Genomic DNA, 21,723 nt, shown 5'->3' on the forward strand with positions numbered 1-21,723 from the left:
TCAGAGCATTTATGACCCACACATTACTTACGATGGGCTGCGGAGTGTTTTGCAGATAGCCATGGAGATTCGAGCACCAGCTCCAGTGTAGATAAATTAATGAGGCTGCTCTCCACCCACACAGAAACAAACGCAATCGCTGTGGTGCTCATGATGCATTAAAGAGAGTGTCAGAGGGCCGAGGTCTGCCCTCAAGATTTACCGCCGCGGTGAGATCGCAGACTGGCTCCTGCAAAGACCAGCATGGAGAGGAAATGAGAGGAAAGCGCAGAGAGACAACAAAGAGCAACAGATGCAGAGGAAAGGTAGTATTTAGATGAGGGAAGTTAGAGAAGGAAAAAAGCTCCGCTATTGTGTAGCGGTGAAAGTAAAGTGTTATTATTGTGACTACCTTCCGCAGATGCAGAAAGCAAGACAATGCACATACCATAAATACCACTAAACACCCATCATCACCCATCTATGTTAAACTCTCGTAGTCTACCATTTGCTGACTTAACAACCTAAAAGCCAAGCATCCTCTATTTTTCATCACACATTACCATCTTTGCCTGTAGAAACCGCAGTCTAATGAGCGCCGTCCATGTTCCAGCGCGGAGCTGGTAATTTAGCATGCTGTATTATTAATCAGAGTCTCTGTGTGATTTTGCTGCAATTTGAACGCTTATTTCCCCCATAATGCTTCGGGGATCGGGGTAATGAGTCTCCTTCCTAATGACTTTAGCAGTTGACAGAGAAGACACGACAGCCGCTTGTGGAATCAAGGGTCTGTCTGGCAGGATGAGTATAGAGCAGTGTATTCGTGTGTGTGTGTGTGTGTGTGTTGAGCAAGTGTCCACTGAGACAGGAGAGCGCTCTCCTTGAAAGTCTTGAGTGATCAAAGGAAGTGGTGGCAGGAGGGAGAGAGAGAATACAAAAGATGTAGACTTAGACAGAAAGAGGGAGAGAAATGGTACAGGGGAGGATGTAAAACACACAGCACAGAGGGAAGCTGACACATCGCACAAGATACCACATATGCCTCTTTGTCATTCACAGACTTTGCGGCTCTCTCTATGATTGGTTGCGTGATTATCTTTGTGCCCATGTCTTTATTTATACCAGAACTGTGTTTATTTTTGTGTTCGGGTCAGTTGCTGCGGTTTATGTCTGCTACCTGCCTGCTTGTCAACTTTTGTCATCCTCTTGTTTCATCCGTCTTCCTTTTTATAAAATCCTTTCTCTATACCTTGTCTCACAGTGTGTCTTAATCATATTTTATACCCAACTTATGACAGTGACGCAGTGTCCTCTGGCAGCAAACTTCTGTACACTCAATAAGGATGAAGTGCTGAAACAGTTAGCCAACTAGAATGACACTGAGTAGAGTGCATACCTCCACCAAGGCCTAACAGTCACCTTTAACTCAATCAGGTCTAATCCAAAGTCAAGATTCAAATGAGATCGCTTGAGGCCATGTATCAGATTTCACGCACCTCCCTCTGGAGCCGCTTAAGTGTCCGTACAACTCCCAACGACCTGTAAACAGACTTTGATGTGTTAAATCGTTGGAGTTTCTCAACATTTAATATTTATCTTTGCTTTATTTGATCTTGTCTGCCACCTGCAGACAAATAAACCATAACCCTGAGACAAAGCAACCCATTGTTTAAGATTTAATTCAACAAAATGAGACCTGTCAGTATCAAAGGAAACTCCAACTGGGCTTTAATAGTTAAGAAGTTGTTCTTTTGGATCGCAGTAAGCAGCACATTAAGCAGCCACAGGCAGTGCTTCAGGTGGAACTAACTCATCAAAGCCAGCAGCCTGGCTGTCATATTTGACATCGTTTCTTCCTCTGTGGCTGAGGGTGATGACATGGAGAAACAGTTTGCATCTGTCACCATGAGTAGTTTAGGCAAGCGCACAAAACCACACAGATATTTAAATATATAAAAAAAAACGTCTTAGCACAAACTGTAGGATTGTGAAGCCACACAGAAAACACAGTACCACTGCACACACACATACAAATATCTTCATGTATCTGTTCCTGCTTCCTGCTGCGTTGTGATCGCAGGCCGTGCCCTCTCCTATGTTGATTTTTCCTTTCATCCCTCCATCCTGAGACAAAGGGATGATTACGCCACTGCAGGGGGCGCTGTTTGTTTTTAAGGAGCAGCGTCTCTGACTTGGCGATGATCCCAGCTTTATAACTGAAACCGGCTGCTGCTGCTGCTGCTGGGTCGTTTCCACAGAGATTATCAACGCTGAGGCAAAGAGATTACCTCCAGGAAACAAATTGGTTTATTATGATTTCTCAACTCGAGTAATGTTAATACTGCCAGGAAGCAGGGACAAGGAGTTCAGTGGTGGTGACTGGTGAAATAATAATCATATTAAATTGACTACAATTGAAAATCGAGGTGAGGAAAGTTGCCGCCTTTTATTTTGGGAATGTGTGGTCCTCTTGGTCCTCTCAAAGGAGCAATGGAAGCACAAGAATAAATTCATAAAACGCAAACAAGCTTCCAGGGACACATTGCCGGCAGAGACGGTGATTTGTGTAGGCAAACACGCTCTTTGCTTGTTACATGCAATCCAAGTCAGTCGTATCTTTTACTGCAATTCTGTGAAGAATGCCTTTAGGATTCATCGTTATCTTGTGAGAGTCATTTTGCTTCCAAATCCAGTTACACTCAATGGTTTTTTTGGGGGAAGCAAAGTGCCAAATATGACCTGAAGTGAGAGCAAAGAATTCCTCTCTAAACAGTCTCCATAGTGTAGAAAATAAAGAAGTAGATAGGAGCCACACCTCCAGATTTTCATGCCTAAATTGCAGATATCGAGGCCTATAAGCATATAGCCACCTTCCTCTATCTCTGCCCTTTAATGACAAGATAGTGGCATTTGTCAAATTAACTGCTGTCAAGTGCCTGTGCCGTCGCGGGAGGATTAGGGGAGTAACGCTGTGTTCAAGTTCATTTGACGGCATGTCTGTCCCCCCCAGCCATGTTGTAGCTGAGGCTTCACTTTAATTTCCACAGCTTTCCACTTTCGCTCGTCTACCAGCCCCCCTCTCCTCTGTGTTGAATTGTCTCTAAATTGGATATTCAGAGGATGGAGGAACTCAGGGGAAGGGGTGCCCTCTCTCTCTCTCTCTCTCTCTCTCTGTCTCTCTCTATCTCTTTCTTTACCTCTCCTTGCGGCATCTCCCACCCCAGTTCCCATTCTGTCACAGCTGCACCAGCTCTTCGTAAGTTCAGACTCAAACTAGTCTTGTTTTATGTTGTTTGATTAGTAGGGTATCATGCATTGCTAAGAAATAATGAAAAACAAAACTAATTGTTACATAAAGATATGATAAAGATTTTCTACATGCTTACTGTACATCTGTTAACTGTAAGTGTGACTGTTATGTAGCTAACGGATGCTACCAACTATGCTATCATTAGCTGACATGTTTAGAGTGCAAAGTCAAACGAGGTCATGGGTTTTGGTCGATACATGTGACGTGACGTTTGATTGAAATGCTGTTTAAAAATGTAAACTATGAAATTCTAAAATCACATTTGAGAAAAACAAAAAAAGTCTGCCTCAAATTACAAAACTGTTTGCCCATTATGTCGGACTAGCTGGCAAATAGCTGCTGAAAATTTAGAAAAAGCTGGAGCGACCCAATCCAACCCTGCATATTTGACGCCATTTTTGATGGGCAGTTATGGAAATTGCCATATTATTGAGGAGACGGGGCTGCATCTTATTTATCTCCAGTATCCAGACCTGGCCTCTTCAAAAAGCTTAGCCCTCCCAAATCCACTGTACCCTACTAGCACACTGTATATGAATCAGATTTATGGTAGGGGGGGAGCTGAAGGAAACCATTAAAATACACCATTCAATCTTAGATTACATTCAAATGAAATCGCTGGATTAAGACTGAGGGCTGTGGGTGTCGTAGCGTAACATTAGGATCCTGTGGGACTGGGTGGGGCTTTAAGGTGAGTGTGTGAATGTATTTGTAGGAATTATGTTGGCAATGTTAGGATGACAGGCCTCCTCCCAGAGGCCAATAAAGGCGTCAGCAGCCTGGGCAGATTTATGACGACCATGCTGAGTGGAAAGGGTGATGGGGGGGGTGGAGAGGCAGCTCCACTATCGAGGATATCTTATGCCTCCTTTGAGAGTCGCTCCCTCTCCCTCTCCCTCTCTCTCTCTCTCTCCAATTTCATGGCCCTCTATCTGTCGCATTGTCTCTCTCTTTATTGTCATACATCATTTTCTTTCTTATAATTGTAGTTTCTATAATTATTTCTATCTTAACAGTGGCTACCTCCTTGTTTTTTTTTTTGTTTTTTTTAAGTTTCGGCACCACAGAGCACTGGAGGGCTTTAGGCAACAATTGTTTCCTTTGTATGTTGGCCACAGCTCTCTTTATCGCAATTAAACTCAGACAAGCCTTGTAATTCCTTGTATTTGTGAGAATGAGTTAGGAAAATAGAGGGTTAGAACATTCAGCTTGTTAAACTATTGCACTTTAGCACTGTAACAGAATAAGTTGTTTCTTTTATGGACGAGACACAGTCAAAAAAAAGGGCAGAGAGAAGAAGTATGGGTATAAACTAGGCATAGCGTGAGACAAATGAACAGTGGGTGAGTGTTGAGTGGCCTCTCAAGATGATGTGTCATTACAACAAGGCACCAACTGTATATGGTAATGCTAAAAACATATCTTACACTACAGGTCTCCTAGTCCCTTCCATTTTAAGTACTCTAAAAAAATGTTTCTCCTTTATTTTAAAGAAATAGTTTGTCAGTCTGGTAGGTAAGTTTTCTTGCTCTTTTGCTAAATGTGAAACATGAAAATTGATAGCATTCTCATGTCTGTATGTTAAATATGGAGCAGACAATTAGCTTAGCTTAGCAAAAAGGGCTAAAAGCACAGGAGAACAGCCAATCTGGCTCTGTCAAACATCCCTACAGCTCATCAAATAACGATTTACAAATTGTTTAAAGGTGCAATATGTGAGAATTTTAGTCTAAAACGTTCAACTTAAACTTAAACTTAACTTAAACTTATCAACAGAATGTGAAGAAACATCAGTTTTGATGTCATGTCAAAGACTTCTAAGTAGTGTGTTGCAGTGATATCTACCAAAGTTAGCATAATAACCAGCTAGCCCCACTATATTTAGAGCCAACTTTTGGTAAATCTTCTCTGTGATCCAGACACATTACCAGAAGGTTTGATTGAGTTAAGATACAAAGCCCTAATCTCCTCAGATTCTTAGATTGTGTGATAGCAAACAAAACACACAATCAGGTGTACAATCCAGTCTTTTAAAAGTGTCTCAATCTCTAAAAAATCCCTTGACTGTGACCATATACAGCACACAGAAGCTGCAATGATTTAATAGCTCCCATGTACAGTATTTGATGTCCTAGTCTTCTATAATATGGGACATCCCATCAACAGATCAGTGTCACATGACACCCTGATACCCTGATACCCCTGCCTCTGCCTGTGGTATTGTTTTGGAAAGACCCATGTGTTGCCATGGCAGCGAAGCAGCAGCTATTCCCCATGTGATTGTAGTTTTCCACCTGCAGCAGGAAAGAGACCTGTTCCCCTCCCAAACACTGTTTCCATGTAAACATTTTACAGGAATGTGTGTGCGTATGAGCATGTGTGTGTGTTTCATTTTTTTGCGGTTCGAAGCAGAGTGTGGTGGTTTTATTTTGCCAATAGCTCCAGGAAGAAATCAATAGGTGGAGTATATATTTTTTTAGAGAATGATAGGCACTACTGTGTTTGTGTATTTGCCCCTGCTCTATAGGCATACTTGTTAGCGTTTCTGTCATATTTGCAGTTTATTCTTTTCCTGAGGGGGGAATCGTTTGGTAAACAAGAGAGGAGGGGAAAGTGAGGCAGCTCAGAGCAGGAAGAGGAAGATGCTGATCTGTGAGCAGCATGAGGATGAAGAGGCCAGCTGTGGAGGCCACGAATCAGCTGAAACACAGGCGATCTGTTTGCGAGAAGCTGGAGAGAAAGAATAGACAGCAAAAGACAAAGAAAGAGGACGTAAAATATATGCAGAGATTTATATGTGACGTGAGAGGACAGACAGAGGAAAACTGACTCAAGGCGACGTTAGAAACAGCGTCTGGGCCGAGATGAGGTCAGACGTGGACAGACTGAAAGCCTGGTGTTTGACGACCACAGGCTATAGTGACCCATTAACCAACTTGTAAAGCTCAGTCCATCCCCCCATTGGAAAGTGCAGACACATCCAGTATCAGTAATATGCTAAGTTGTTTAGAGGGTAGACATAAACTGTTGGATTGTCTTATTTTAGTTGTAAGAAGCAGATAAACTGGGCCTTGTAGCTCTTGTGTGCTTTCATACGTTAGAGACATACATTCCCCAGACGACACACTGTTTAGTCAGAGCTGTGGTGGTTCACTCTGCATTTCATGTATCCTCATCTTTCTACAGTTTATCATTATTATTCATGATTGTGGTTTTATGTCCGTGACTGTGCCCTCTTTAAGCCCAGAGGTGGCTCCGGCCTAAAAATGGTTGTCTGGATGCTTAATATCTTCGGCCTCAGGGCTGTGTGGGCACTAAATACATTCCACACACACTTATGCATGCACATGCAGTTTTTTCCCAAAGCAAGGTGGTGGGAAGATTCAAACAAGTAAGCTCGAGGTGGTGTGCCTCTCACATGAGAGCAGAGAGGTTGGGTCGGGGAAAAAAAACATGCCAGGATGTCTGTCACTCATTTCCAGCTTGGTGTTTTTCACATCCACACCCTGTATTTTTAGACAGTGAATCAGTTGTTAAAACATTTTCATATATGCCATCTCACCTCTTTCTCCATAGTTCGATTTGTACCTCATTTCAAACTAGCGCAGCCATTCCTGCCAACATTAGTCTGTGAAAAAGAGGAGGATTTTCTGGGGGAATGGGCAAGGGGCCCTCATCCAGCACCACAAATGCATAGAATAAATACAAGAATGTAAAGTAAAATGACTTTGACTTAGACTTGAATTCATCGCTCACAGAAAAACAAAAATAACATGTACGAAAAAGTGATCAAAATTCAATGTAAAATTAAATCACATAATGTGAAAGTATCACACCAAGTGGAGTGAAATTTGGAGGCGTATTTCTTCTTCTTGAGGACTATGTAATCACTTTTCAGCAGAGGGCTTGAGCAAGCACAGGGCCGAGACAAACCTCAGGGAGGGTCATTTTATAACAAGCTCTAAAAAAGTTAGAGCTAGTCACTCAGTCATGTGCTATTTAAACACATACAATCTTATCTAAAATGATGCTTCCGTGCAATTCAGTTATTACAAAGTGACTTAGAAAATGATATAACAAATAAAAAACCAAAGGAGAGGTTGAAGGAAGGTGTTAATGAACACATAAACATCATGAAATATATAAATAATAGCATATGTGCAGGAGTTTCACAATAACAGCAATGGCACACGCTACGTCTAAAAATGAATGAAGACTGTGTGGTGCACTACTCAGTTTGGTTTGCATGCAAGGTTTGGCATTGTGGGAAGAGACTGTTTGCACACAAACACACACACACACAAACACACACACACACACAGCCTCTATGTTGTCTTTGCCTGGCAGGATGCTGTTGGTCCAAGCAGGCGCGGTGGGCAGCACCCGCCCACAGGCAGCAGCTAGTACACGGAGCGAGCAGTGGGTGGGCTGAAGGTCAGTCGGGCCCTGGACACACTGGCATTGTTCTTCCTCTCTGTTTTTCTCTCCTCACTCTGTGACTATAAGAGCATATGTTTGTGTATGGGCCTGTGTGAGCCAAACATTCATGAAATGCAATCAAAGAGATTGTGGATGCACAAAAAAGGACTTAAGTAGCTGTTGTAAAGCTGCAGAAAGCTTACGATCGGTCTGATCTGGAGTGCGTTCTGTGTGTTTGTGTTTGACTCTGGAAAGTGCCGTGGCATGTTATTAGTATGAGTCAGCACAGAGGAGGCCCGGCCAGCTCTCTGTGAAGTGCGGCTCTGTTGAATGTGGGAGTGGGAGGAGATGAGCAAAAAGGTCTTCAGTGGCATTCAGAGACGCATGATGTCTTCCCCTCAGCTGTTACACATCAGATTTCCCGAAATGCTGACTGTACTCTCTACCCTGGAAGCTGAACAGTTTTAGTTCAGTGGAAGCCACAACTTCAACGTCAATGAAATGCATCACCCCACTGAGCGTGAGACAAGTCACTTGTAGTCAAATTTTACTTTCTGACCTTTGTTTCTTGTTCTGTCCGTCTCTCCCACCTCTCCTCGTAAAGGGCAGCACACTTAATCGTAGGCAGAACCACTTTGTGCCAGCAGAGATGTTATTTTCGCTCAGAGAAAGTGATAGCGCCCACCGCAGAAGCAGGTCAGAGGGAGGTTGTTGAAAATTTCCCCAGAGATGCTGCACTCTGTGTTCAAATAATTTGAACCTTGACCCAGTTTGTAGTTGGCCTCTTCAAGTGCTTCCTCTCTCAGCTTTATGTTTTTGTCTGAATGCATGAACAAAGATGCAGGGTGGGGGGGGAAACTCATTTTGTGTGCCCCAGTTTCTAGACCTGCATTAATTAGTGTTGTAAATGAACTCTTCTCTAACAACCGTCTGTGAGGATGAGGCCAACCAGCAAAGGAAAGACACCAATCTACCAGTGTGCTTTGAAAAGACACTGGTAAATGAATGGATTAAAAATCAGATTGCATTTAACCATTGTGTCAACAGCATTTATATTAGGGGTCGACCGATATGTTTTTTTCAGGGCTGACACCAATACCGATTATTAGAAATCAAGGAGACCGATAACTGATGTACAGAACTGATATTCATTTGCAGTAAAAATGAAAATCTTTGTGTCAAAATATAAACCAGTGATGAAATAAACCTAAATACAGTTTACAACCATTCTTAAGTACAATTTTGAGGTACTTTATTTGAGTATTTCTTTTTTCTGCTACTTTATACTTCCCATCCACTACATTTATTGGATAAATTTAGTTACTAGTTACTTTGCAGATACATATTATTTAATGTTTATAGGCTATTAATTGTGCTGTGTTATCAACCAGATAGTGTTATTGGTGGGACATTGTGTGAGAGGATGTTGCATCAGAGTCAATGCTGAATATCAGCCCTGATAATTGGTCTATCCCATATTTAAATTACTATTTTAGATAAGCAGCACATGCTTACTATGTGTAAGAATCACAGTGATGGAATATAACTAAGTACGTTTACTCAATTACTGTGCTTAAGTACAGCAACAGTACAAGTAGTTCCATTTTTACTACTTTATACGTCCACTCCCCTACATTGTGGAGGCATTTCTCGGGGTATGATGAATTGATCTTGAAAAAATCAGGCATTTTTCGCCCACTTTGTAATTTTTCTCTCACCACATTAAACATCCTTTTTAAGGTATTTTAATTGGGAATTTTGTGCCTTTAATTGATAGTTGATAGGAGAGATGTTGACAAGAAATGAGGGCGAGAAAGATGGGGGGGTGATCTATGCAATAATGGTCCTTGACTTGACTTTAACCTGGGATGTTGCAGTTTATGGAGTTTATAAGACTATATCTCATTATGCAGAAAAGTTGAGAGAATGTTAAAGGAACTTTCTGTCTCTTCTCTCCTGTCACAGATGGTCATTACACCGGGACCCCTCCCACATACGGTTATGATGCAGACCGCGCAGAGGAGCAGCGGAGGCACCACGACATCCTGCCGTACATCGATGACTCGCCGTCATCTTCGCCACACCTCAGCTCCAAGAGCCGCAGCAGTCGGGACACCCTCTCCTCTGGATCGTTAGAGTCCTCCAAGTCGGTCAGTATGCCATCCAATCCAATACCACCATCTCCTACTGCTGGAAAAATGTTCAGTTTTCTCAATGGCATTCTCAAACAGAGCAAAGTGACTTAATATTAAGGATTTATTTTACTATTGATACACAGCGTGAGACCATATGAATATATTCTACAAACATGGGTGCCAATAGTGCCAATAGTTACGTCCTTTGACCTCAATACAGCGCAGGAAGTGGGCTAATCTATTCTTACAGCAATCCCGCTCCGTCAAAAATCTGTCAATTGATTAGAAATCAAATCCGGCGTTTGAGAGGATTGATAAAGGACAATATCGCCATGTCTCATAACCCCAGAAGCAGTCATCCAGTAAAGAAACTCATTCCCGTTAAGAGTCGGGCTCTTTCTCATCCAGGGTATTAGGCAGAATTACCTATCACCTCCATCACCCCGTGGCTGCCTTCATCCTCTTACCCTCCCTCCTTTGCTTTCTCTTGTCTGCGGAGAGAAAACCAGTGATCTATGACGTCTGGTGCTCTTCAAAGGTTACCATGGAGAGGATTGACACACGCGCACACACACACAACCCTAGCGTCAGCAAAGAGGAAAATTAACATGGATGCTACTGCCATATTCTGTTGTAGGCTAATTTTTCTTTCTTTTTTCTATTTATCATTTATATTATTTCTCTTTATTACCGAAGACTTTTCAGATAGCAGATGCAGAGGCTAGAGTCATACGTTTGATTATGATAGCGAGGTATTGTGGGAGAATGTAATAGGCTAATACTGCCTCTCTCCACTGTGCCCTTGGAGGAAGTAATCGCATCAGTGGTCATGAAGCGGGATCAGTCACTCCGCACCCTCGGTCTGTGCTCACTGTCTGAGTTGGCGAGCAAGCGAGCCTGTCAATCTGATTGATGGCTTGAATCTGCCAATAAATGATGAGACCTTTGAGTGCATGCAACCTTTTGACCTGTGAGCTTGGAACTCTTGCTGATTGCCTTCTTTTAAGCACACAGATGCACACATGCACATCCTCCTCTCTCGGATCAGAATGATACATTTATTGCAGAAAAGATTTAAGACGATTTCATGTTGCAGAATCCCTGAGTAAACCATACACTGTGGGAATGTTTGCGTTTAAGGTCAGTTAAATATTACAAAGCCAAAACAACACGTTCCCCACACAGCCAGACATGCTTTCAAAAACTCCCATGAAAATGGAGTTACCATCGCCCTTTATTTGCCCTTGGATAGCCTCTCTTCAAACATCATTCCAGTCTGCTTCTTTAATTGATGAGTCAGAGCCCAGATGGGTTCTGATTGGCTCAGCGGAAGCTGATGGTTTTGTGATGTCACTGTGTTGAGTCATCACCGACCATCAGCGATGCTGCTGATTTAATTTTCCACAGTGGCTCTTGTTCTCTTTAATAATCAGACTCTGCAGTGAAGAGGGAGAAGAGGGGAGGAGGGGGGAGGGAGGTCACTGATCGGAAGTCAGCTGCAGTGTGTTCTGTAATTTAATTTAATTTTTTAACAATTTTGCAAAAACACTGACCACATAAGTTATATCTTGTAATCCTAGTGCACAGTGTGACACATACTCGTAGGTCAGTCAAGGACAGCCAGAGAGCACCAAGTTAAACATCTTTTTTTAAGTGCTTTTATTGGACATTAAATGCCTTTAATTGATAGTTGACAGAAAAGATGATGACAAGTAATTAGGGAAAAAGAGATTCATAATGGTCCTTGGCCAGATTCCAGCCTGGGATGTTGCAGTTTATGGTTGGTGCTAGTGCTGGGCCACATATCAATATTATATCTTATGATATAGGACTATACTGTATATGTGTATATCTATAGTTATATCCTGATATGACATAAGTGTTGTTAATTCCTGGTTTTAAAGGCTGCATTACAGTAAAGTGATTTCATTTCCTGAAATTACCACACTGTTGTACTTGTTCCAATTCTTGCCTTTCCCCACTTAGTCATTATATCCACTTTACTGGTGATTATTTATCCAAAATATGGGGTTGATATTTTGTGAAAGCAACAACAGTCATCCCTACAATGTTGTTGCAATTTAGTTATTGAGGTATCGTGATATTTGATTTTGTCGCCCAATTTTGTTACATTTATGAAGTGCTTTTGAGGGAATTGTAAAATATTAAGATATATATTGTGTATAGCAATATACCCAAAAGATAATTTATATTACATAATGCCCGTATCACCCAGCATTAGTTGGTGCCTTAAACCCGAACCTACGGGACATCCCCTGATTTCCTCCCAGGCTGTGGACTGTCTTCTCTGTTCCTGTGGATGCCTAATTCATATTAAAATAGCTTCTCATTTCATGTCTGACATCAAACCTGGAGGGCACAACCTGATGAGGGAGGTCATTACTCTCCCAACTCAGCCAATGCTTAACATCTAAATGACCAACTTTGGCGAATTAGGAGGATTGGGGAGATTGAAATCTCCCTTGTTATGATTTATCACATCTGTAACAAACATTCACTGATTGCACAGCTTCTTTCCTCACAATTAAAATCATGGCATGACGCAGCATTGCGATCATCCCAGGCAGAAAACCCCTGCAGACATCAGCTCTGTCTAGCACATCTGGCTGAAGTGCCAGCTTAAATAACCAGAAGTAATGCTGAATTTTCTCCTGCAGCTCAGGATGATTCTAAGACAGCTCCATTACGTAGCAGACATGTAGAGATAGGAAGCGATCACGTTAGTCGTTTCAGAGAGCAAGAGATGACAGAACAGGATGCTAAACAGATTCAATTGAAAAGGGTTAATAAAGTGTGGAACAGAGCATGCATTAGTGCTCACTTCTCTCCAACCTGGCTCTGAATATTTATATGAGTCTCTTTCACTCCATGGGAAAGAGAGAGAGAGATGCAAAATAATGTTATTACAGTCGCTGCTGCTCAGCTTCCATCTGAGCCTCCTGAGCTACAGTGACGCGCTTGTCAAATAAACACTGTTTGTATTGATTCCCCTGTATCTCCCACGAACACAATCCGTGCATAAACAAGTCAGAAGCTGATCTGAGGGGTGTTGTGTGAGCTGAAAGGGTTTAAGTGTGTGTTTTGTTTACTCTGTTGCACATACAGGACGAGAACGCGTGAAGACACGCCGATCCTAATTCACCCCATAGAGGGAGAATGTGTTTTATTTTTACTTTTTTGATTACCAGAAAATGAAGGCAGACACCGCTTTTAGTCTGAACCCAGGGATGGGCTCATTAGTTGCCACGGCGATGAATAAAAGATGATATGTCTGGAGATGTGGGTACTTCTCTGGGGACTCGTCTGGGGTCTGAAACGATGGATAAACACTTTCTGGCTCTCGCCTCCCCTCTGCTAGTTCAGTAACACGTGGCTGAATGTTAAAGTTTTCCTTCTTTTCATTCCCCTCAAATTATCTCGAGGCTTCAAATGGACCCTCATGTTTCTCCTGTTCTTTAACCAGCGGGCATATCCTGCGAGGGCAAAGACACATACAGTAGCTCATGCTGATACTTGTAGCTCAGCAGTGATTCATTCATTTTTCATTATTTCGCAAACGTTCAGGGGGCTCCGTTGCTGCCCCGGGCTTTCCCTTTTTAAGTCAGTGGAGTCAGACAGATTCAAAGCCGCTGCGATGCAGTGTAATCCATTTAGGAGCGATCATAAATCATAATTACATTACTTATTTACCTTCAACACCCTTTTATTTACACTCTTAATAAGCAAAGAGAGAAGTTTGGCGCTTTTGGCTGTTTGAGAGTCTATTTATAATGAGCGAGTAGCCATTTTTTCAGGGGAAACTGATATTATTGTGTACAGAACAGATCCCCAGACAGCTCTGTGTGATGCATAATACATGTCTGTCATAATCATTTCCATCATCCTCCACCTAAGAAAGAGAGACAAAGAAAAAATACACAGTAGATGTATTAACTATTGAAGACACGAGGAGGATAAAATGCATATACTATACTGTACTTTAAATTTCTCCAAACTATTTTGATATACAAAGTAGGGCTGCAAGGATCAGTTGACTAATTTATTAGTAGACTGACAGAAAAATGGTTTGAATTTTGTCATTTTTTGAGCAAAATCACCAAATCATTCCCTGGTTCCAGCGTCTGATTTGTGAGGACTTTTATGCAACAAAACAGGACATGTAAAGATGACGTTATTCATTCTTTTCTGACATTTTATAAACTAAATGATTAATCGAGAAACTCATCAGCAGAATAATTGATAATGCAGATAAATAAAGCAATATTTTCCTCAGTCAAAGCTTTTGCACGATGACTCTGCGTTAAAGGTGCAATATGTAAGATTTGGCTACCAGTCTACAGTCCATCCAAACAAATAGAGGGCAGCACATCACCAGATTGACCACTAATTGCTGCAAACTGTAGCTTCCTTCAGCTAGCGGTCCAGACTGAGTGCCTGGAGTGGTATTATGAGACAGGACGTGCCAGGGCTAGCTGGTTAGCATGCTAACCTCAGTATAGATATCTGCAACACAATACATAGACAAATCTGACGTAAAATCAAAACTGTTATTTCTTCACATTTTGCTGATATTATTTTTTAAATGTTTAAAACAAAAATTCTTACATATTGCACCTTTAATAACCAAAATGTTAAGAAGCTAGAACAAAGTATGATAGCCTCTTCAAGTCCTGGACACACCTGTCTTCTTTAAAGCTGAGTTCAGAATGATGAAAGGTTATTTACTGATTATTGGTTATAAGTTGTACAGACTGTAACTGCATACAGTATCTTGTAAATTTTAAGTGCTATTTTAAAGTCAAGTTGCTGAATTACATCTAAAATCGTGGTGTTCAGGATGTGTGTTGATGCTTTTAAATAATCTTGATGAAGGTTCTCAGTCATCCAGGTCATGGTAATTCTAAGTGCTGTATCATAGGCAACTGGACCAGCTTTCATGTGGGTTGCTCGGGCTAGGTGAGCCCAGGTGTGAATGGTGTGAAGAAGCCTTTTGGATGAGAGGTGAAACATCTTCAAGAAACTGAACACGTCCAGTTGCCTACGATACAGCACTTAAAAGCTTTTAAATATTTTTTTTATTGGCCAACAGGCTGATCAATACTCTAATTGTGCTGATAATGGAGTATGTAGTGGAGTCCAAAATAATCCTGGAGCCTTTTCAAAATCTTCTGGGCTATAACCGTCCCCATAGACCTGTGCTAGCATCTGCTTATGCAGTGACCATGGAAACAGGTTTCAGGCCCATTTACCCCGTCATTTAAATAAATGCATGTACACCCACAGACATCCAAGTACTCACATCCTCAAATGCAGCTCACAAGAGTACTGTACGTCGTTTTAGCATGCATGTTTAGACAATGAGAGAATTCTTCTGTGTAGAGATTTAGTTGCAATTTCATGTTTTTGTAAGTTAAGTTTAGCTTTCAGACTGTTACCTGGATTAATCAAACTCGCCGCACTGGCCCAGGGTTCGACTTCAACCTGTCCTATCAAAATAAAGGCATATGAAGCCACCCCAAAAATTAAAAAATAACCTTGCAAAATCATATCAGTTGTGGTATTCATCTGGGCTGTAAATACATTTCTGCACAGCACAGGTATTTTGTCCTTATTATTTCATTTGAATGGCTTTAAGATGGTATTTCATCACAACCAGTCTGGACAGGAGGGACAGCTACTCTGACCAGTAACTGTCTCCATGAAAAAATGTGTACATATCCTTTAAAAGATCATTATAAAAAAATAAGAATAAAGCAAAATATACACTAAAAACAATAAAAAACACACACTTAAATTCACATCCATTTTTAGGTTCTCATAGTTGACTACTGGACAGACTTTCTGCAGTCTCTCCACCCACACAGACACACATCATTTATGGCATGTCTCAGAAGCCAGGTAGCCTCTTGCAGAAGCTCAAGTCAAGCTAGTTGAAGTCTCAGTCAGAATCCCCCTTTCACATGTAGAGTCCACTGATTGCCGTGTAGACATACATGGCAGCAACAGGCTACATGTTCCATTGTGTAGCTTATCTCTGATTATGTCTCTCCAATTTTCCTCTGCCTGCCCTCTGTCTTTGTCACCCCTTCATCACATCAGATATTTTGCCCTCTTTTTCTCTCTCAGCGGCTTTAAATAAACTGAATCTGTATTGTCTTGCTCTCCTTCTCCAACTTTACATCTCCTCTTCTTTCTTTGTCATCCCCTTCCTTCCTGTTTTCTCTCTTTCCTCCTCCTCATAGCCTGAGGGGCCGGATGCTTCCTCGTCCCAACCTGGGCTCACTCTATGTGTGTGTGTGTGTATGTGTGTGTGTGTGTGTGTGTGTGTGTGTGTGTGTGTGTGTGTGTGTGTGTGTGTGTGTGTGTGCTGGCATTCCCTCACAGACACATATTTATACGCCAACCTTGCTCCCATAGGAGACCCTGCCTGTTTGAGTTATTTCAGAGTTTGTGGTTAAACAAGACAGCCCGAGGAATCTCTCTGTCTCTCTGTTTTCTTTCATGTCCGTACTCCTCAGTGAGCTTTGACTGGGCTGAGGGGAACGGGGAGGCAACCAGGAAGGTTTTCTAGAAGGTGCAATTGTTGCTGTTTGATTTTCTAGACTGCAGAAGCAAAAAACGGCAAGCCTGCAGGAATGTCAAGCTCAACTAAGAATGACGAGCCCTTCAATTTGACATTTGCAAGTCATATTAGAGGCCTTCTTACCAGCTGATATGAGGAATAATATGATGCTTTGGATGTTCTTTATGACTCAGACACAAAAAAGCACAAAAGCCTGAATAAATTGTATTAGTATACAGACAGTAGTATTGTGTTGCTGGATATTGTTTTTACTTTATTATTCTCTGTCTCTGTGTTTGTTACAGACTGAATGTGACCTGGAAAAAGGTTTGGAGATGAGGAAGTGGGTCCTGTCTGGGATCCTGGCCACTGAGGAAACATACCTCAGTCACCTGGAGGCACTGCTGCTGGTGAGAACACACACACACACACACACACACACACACACACACACACACACACTGATTGATCAGGCAAAGTGAGTAATACGTATTGACTTTGTTTAAAGTTTTTGAAGTAAGCATGCAATTATTTATTGATAGACACTTTACACTTGATGTCATTTGGTGCCACTAGATGTATCTGCACATTGTGAATGGAACATGGGAAACTATTAATAACAGCAATCAAAGTTATGAATAACCAAACCAAATAAAAAATAAAACCAATTTCCAACTGAGAAAGAGACATGAGACATTCAAAGGTTGGGTTATATGAAAATTTATATGAGAAGGAAGAAATTTGTCGGCCCATTTTTACAGTGGTATCTGTCCCCTTATGTTCACGATAAGAACTTAACTTCTTGTTACTTTTATGACCAAAACATTGAAATTTAATCTATAAAGACAGAACGGTCACGCAAGGAGAAAAGAGTCTTAAAGGCAGCAAAATACTGCAGTAATGTCTAATCTAAAGTTGGCTAACTTTAGCTTTCTTGTGGTAAATGCAGATAGCTTCAGCTAGCAATGGTGCCTCCTATTTAAGCAACAAATGTTTTGTTCCTTGGTCTTACTTTACAGAGTAAAACGGTATACGTATTTTTTAAATCTACTTGCAAATGCTTACTGTTCACACACACACCCTTCACCCTGCTGAAGTAACTCTTACAACTCTTATCTCCGCTATTTTCCTCTCAGCCTATGAAGCCTCTGAAGGCTGCAGCTACGACGTCACAGCCGGTGCTCACTGTCTCCCAGATAGAAACCATCTTCTTCAAAGTGCCTGAGCTCTACGAGATCCACAGGGAGTTCTACGACGGGCTTTTGCCCCGCGTCCAGCAGTGGAGCCACCATCAGAGGGTCGGGGACCTCTTCCAGAAACTGGTGAGGAAAAATTGAAGAGATAAGTGACTGGGTTGGGGTGGTTGTAGCTTGTGTGTGTGTGTGCCAGTGACAGCAGAAACGTCTCTGGGTGTAACTGTCCGACGTTACCCTTAATCAGAGTGACAACACTGGGCACCCAAAAGGGTTGACAGTATCAGAAAGGACATTCAGGATGCTACAGCTACGTTTTCTGACCTTATGCACGTCGACCCAAAGCAAAAGCACTGTGCAAGAGTGGCATTACTCACAGTAATGTTGTTTGTAGAATCAGGAGGCTTTCAGAAGCGGAATCTGTCAGCATAATTCAATAAACCAATGAAACAAATGTAGATTTGATCTTTGTAGTGATGCTCCTCTTTATCATTTTAAATGTGGACAAATTGAATCTGGATCGTGCTTTTCTTCCTATTTCCTCTTCAACTGCCTGCCTCTCTCTCTCTCTCTCTCTCTCTCTCTCTCTCTCTCTCTCTCTCTCTCTCTCTCTCTCTGTCTCTGGGCCCTCCGGTAGTTTCTGCCAAAGATGTCGGGGCCAAATGTACACTGGGTCCATTTAATCATTTTCACAATGGGTCAATTAACCCACAATGAATCATTTGTTAATTCTCTCCCAAATACTGCTCCTTTCCCACTAGTGTCTCCCTGTCTCTCTCTCTCTCCCCCTCAGACTCACTCATGCAGTACAAGTACACACATATGCACGCACACGCACACACACACGGAGGGAGGTGCAGCCATGTTTCACAATGCCGCCTTTCTGCCTCAGGCAGCTGAGGCCATCACTGCACTGTGTGCTTTGTGTCTCGAAGAAGCTGCTATAAATAGGAGCCCCTCTCTCTCTCACACACACACACGCACACACGTACACACTCCTATTAACTTCCCTCAGGAAGCTCCCCTTGAGGCCAAGATAAGAAATTAGGATTTAATTTGTATCTTTAACTGTCTAAGAGTCACATGCCAGAATCCATTTTTTTTATCAAATAGTGTCCTGAAAGCTTGCTTATACATTTTCTTTCCTTCCTAAAAAATGCTTCTCTGTCACATTCGCCTCCCATCCAATAAAACTGCCAGGCGCTCAGCCTCGAACAAAGCAGTGATGTCATGGCTCTGATGTGGGGTAAAAAACAAATATTGAGCAGACTGATGTTAGACTGTTTACAGTGTTTGAGAGCAATGCTGCAGTAGTGGTGCGATGCCAAAACACACTTGAATTTTTCTGTCTCACGGGCTTCAATTGGAAGATGGAGCGAATATTCACAAAGACTGGTGCTCGTGTGTCCATACATTTGCTGATTTTCTTTGTCAGGTCTCAAACATTACGTCAAGCTGACAAAGACAGTTTTTCGTGCTCTGTTTTTACACTTTCTCTATCAAACTCAACAATCTGGAGTGTGGCTGTCTTTATCGCTCTTGCTCTCTAACATGTACACACACTAGCGCATTTACACACACACACACACACACACACACACAGACACACACTGCCCCCTTCCCTCCCTCTCTCCAGACAGTAGTTAATAAAAGTCAGGAGGAGAAGACGCTGAGCCTACAGAAAGGGGAAAAAAAAGGAAAAAATGCTACATGACAGCCATTTCGTTAGGGAGGGAGGGAGAGATTAGATGAGAGTAGAGGAGGTGATACAGGCGAGGAATGGGGGAGGGAGGGTTGAGAGATAGGATGAGAGTCGGGTAGGCAAGTAGATTTAGGCAGCTGCGGCTCCGATAGAGCTGTCTCACCATGACTCTGAAATCTGCGAGGGAGCAGACGAGCTTAGGAATCATGAAACATCAGAACAAGGAAGGCGAGAGACAGAGAGAAAAGAGGAAGAGGCAAAGCGCCACTGACAGGTTATGAGCATGAGTGTCGGAGAGAGGTGTTTGAAGGCTGAAAATAGGGCTAAATCACACTTCTGCTCTTCCTAAACACACACTTCATAGACTGCGGCAAAGGGAAGGTTTTACACCATGAAGACAGACAGGCAAACTGATGAAGTAGCTTTGAATGCGGCTCTGTAGGGGTAAAGGACTAAAAAAAAGGCTCATTCTGTGAATTTCTTGTGAGAAGAATAGCTCTTGATCTTTCACTTGGCCTCACACAGACAGTCATTCTGCGCTCTGTTAAAGAATTTTAGTGAAGTGTCTCTCAGGTGGCTGTGAGTGAGTCGAAGGATTGTCAGCATCTGCTTGTCTACCCTCCTTTGCATGGGAAAAAGATGAATATTGTTTGAAAAGACTGTTAAGTTAGACAGTTAAGAAGAATCATAAGATTTGTTTGTGGGAGACAGTTTCTTTGACTGATTGCTCTCCTTTGCTGAAACTTCCTCGATTACGAGGACAAGCTTCTCACTGGGCTGCCTTTGGATTTGCATAAGATTTGTCAAAATACATCACAACCATCTACCAAAGTCAGGCCCCCTGATTTGCATTAGAAAGAATGGAGGTGTAAAGCACTTCTGCATTGGCTTCAGCTATACAGCAATTCGCAAATGTTAAACATACTAATATGGTAAACATTACCTGTAGCATTGTCATTGTGAGAATGTTAGCAGGTTGACATTAAGCTCAAAGCACCGCTGTACAGCTGCAGACATAGATGGAGTCTCTTTAATTCAGCTGCAAATGAAGGGACTTAACCTTTCTATCTGTGTCTATTCTTATCGGTATATCACTGTAGACAAAGCCGTCATTCATCTCCCCTGTGTTAGAAAATATCTCAGCCTGTAAGAACTCCCTCACAAAGTGGCCATAAATCCAGCCTCCTCCTATAATGGCCGTAGTCTGTCATGAGGCTGTTTTCTTAATGTTGTTTTCCGCTGTGGATTACACAGTCGCTCTCACACACGACAAATCCTGAACTGAGAAATCCAAACACCCTACCAATTTCTTTCATCACCCAAAGCCATTTTCTGCTATGATACTGTAGCTGCAGCCGTACACTCGGTAAGCCTTCACGGCGCGGGGTGGATGTGGCTGGCAGACATTCAGGCTCTGTTCCCTCCACAGTCAAACTGTCACGCTCTGAATGGCCTCCGCTGTGGTGCAGATTGTGTGGCCCAGGGCAGGACACAGGATTGCAGGATTGTGAAAATTGCTTTACTCCTCGCCTTCCTCCATTTTACTTCTTCCTTGTCTGCAGATGTATTGTGTGTGCAAAACACTATAGATCCATTTTGGGACAATTTTGCTGCTTGAAATGCATCAGTGAGTTACTGTTGTGTGTCTTCATGGTGGCTCGTGATGCTTTCTGCTTTTATTAGATCTGCCACACATACACACGTTGTAGCTGCCAGCAATAACATAATAAGTGCTAATGATGTTTAGAAAACTTGTGACTTCACATTCCTGACAGAATTGAATCGCACACCCTCAAGACAGCAAGGATCAGGGCATGTCAGGAAGGTCATGCCTAAATATAGATGGGGGGGGGGGGGGGGGGGGGGGGGTAGTAAAAGCATCGGAAATACCTATAGGTCAGGGGTGTCCAAACTTTTTCCCTTCGAGGGCCAAATGAAACTGTTGGAACCAATTTTACACATTAAAGTGTGTTTAAAGGTCTTGTGGAGTACTTCTACATATGTAAAGAAAAAAAAAAAAAAGTACTTTAAAACCTTTTGAGGCTCCAGAGGAAGCTGCATGTAATCTGACATTATGGGTAATATTGGCAGGTTTTGAAAAGCAGTCCACTGGTCTGGCATTTCACTTCTAAAACATTGTTGGACTCATGAACAGTTTAAAATCAAATGATGAAAATCGATGCAGCAGAACAAGAGATATCACCTTTCTTTATTCCACACATTCTTCTTCCTTTTCAGGACCTGTTGCCTACATTACCCATGAGTAAGAGTTAAAAATGACACTTTCGACTGTGGGATGTTGTGATGAACATTGTCATAATTTCTTGACGTGATTAATCAATTAATCATAAAAATAATAGGTAGATTAATTTAATATGAAATACAATCATTAGTTGTAGCTC

General features: G+C 42.0%; 1 protein-coding gene across 1 annotated transcript in view; it reads left to right on the forward strand.

Moving 5' to 3' along the window:
* The window catches only part of bcr (BCR activator of RhoGEF and GTPase), a 90,694-nt gene that overhangs the window by 40,713 nt on the left and 28,258 nt on the right, over positions 1-21,723 (forward strand). The window contains exons 2-4 of the mRNA XM_073477948.1: positions 9,674-9,858; positions 16,732-16,836; positions 17,563-17,748. Of these exons, the coding sequence (XP_073334049.1) occupies positions 9,674-9,858; positions 16,732-16,836; positions 17,563-17,748 (476 nt within the window). The remainder of the gene's footprint in view (positions 1-9,673; positions 9,859-16,731; positions 16,837-17,562; positions 17,749-21,723) is intronic.

This window comes from Pagrus major, chromosome 12, assembly GCF_040436345.1.
Source record: "Pagrus major chromosome 12, Pma_NU_1.0".
NCBI classification, from domain to species: domain Eukaryota; kingdom Metazoa; phylum Chordata; class Actinopteri; order Spariformes; family Sparidae; genus Pagrus; species Pagrus major.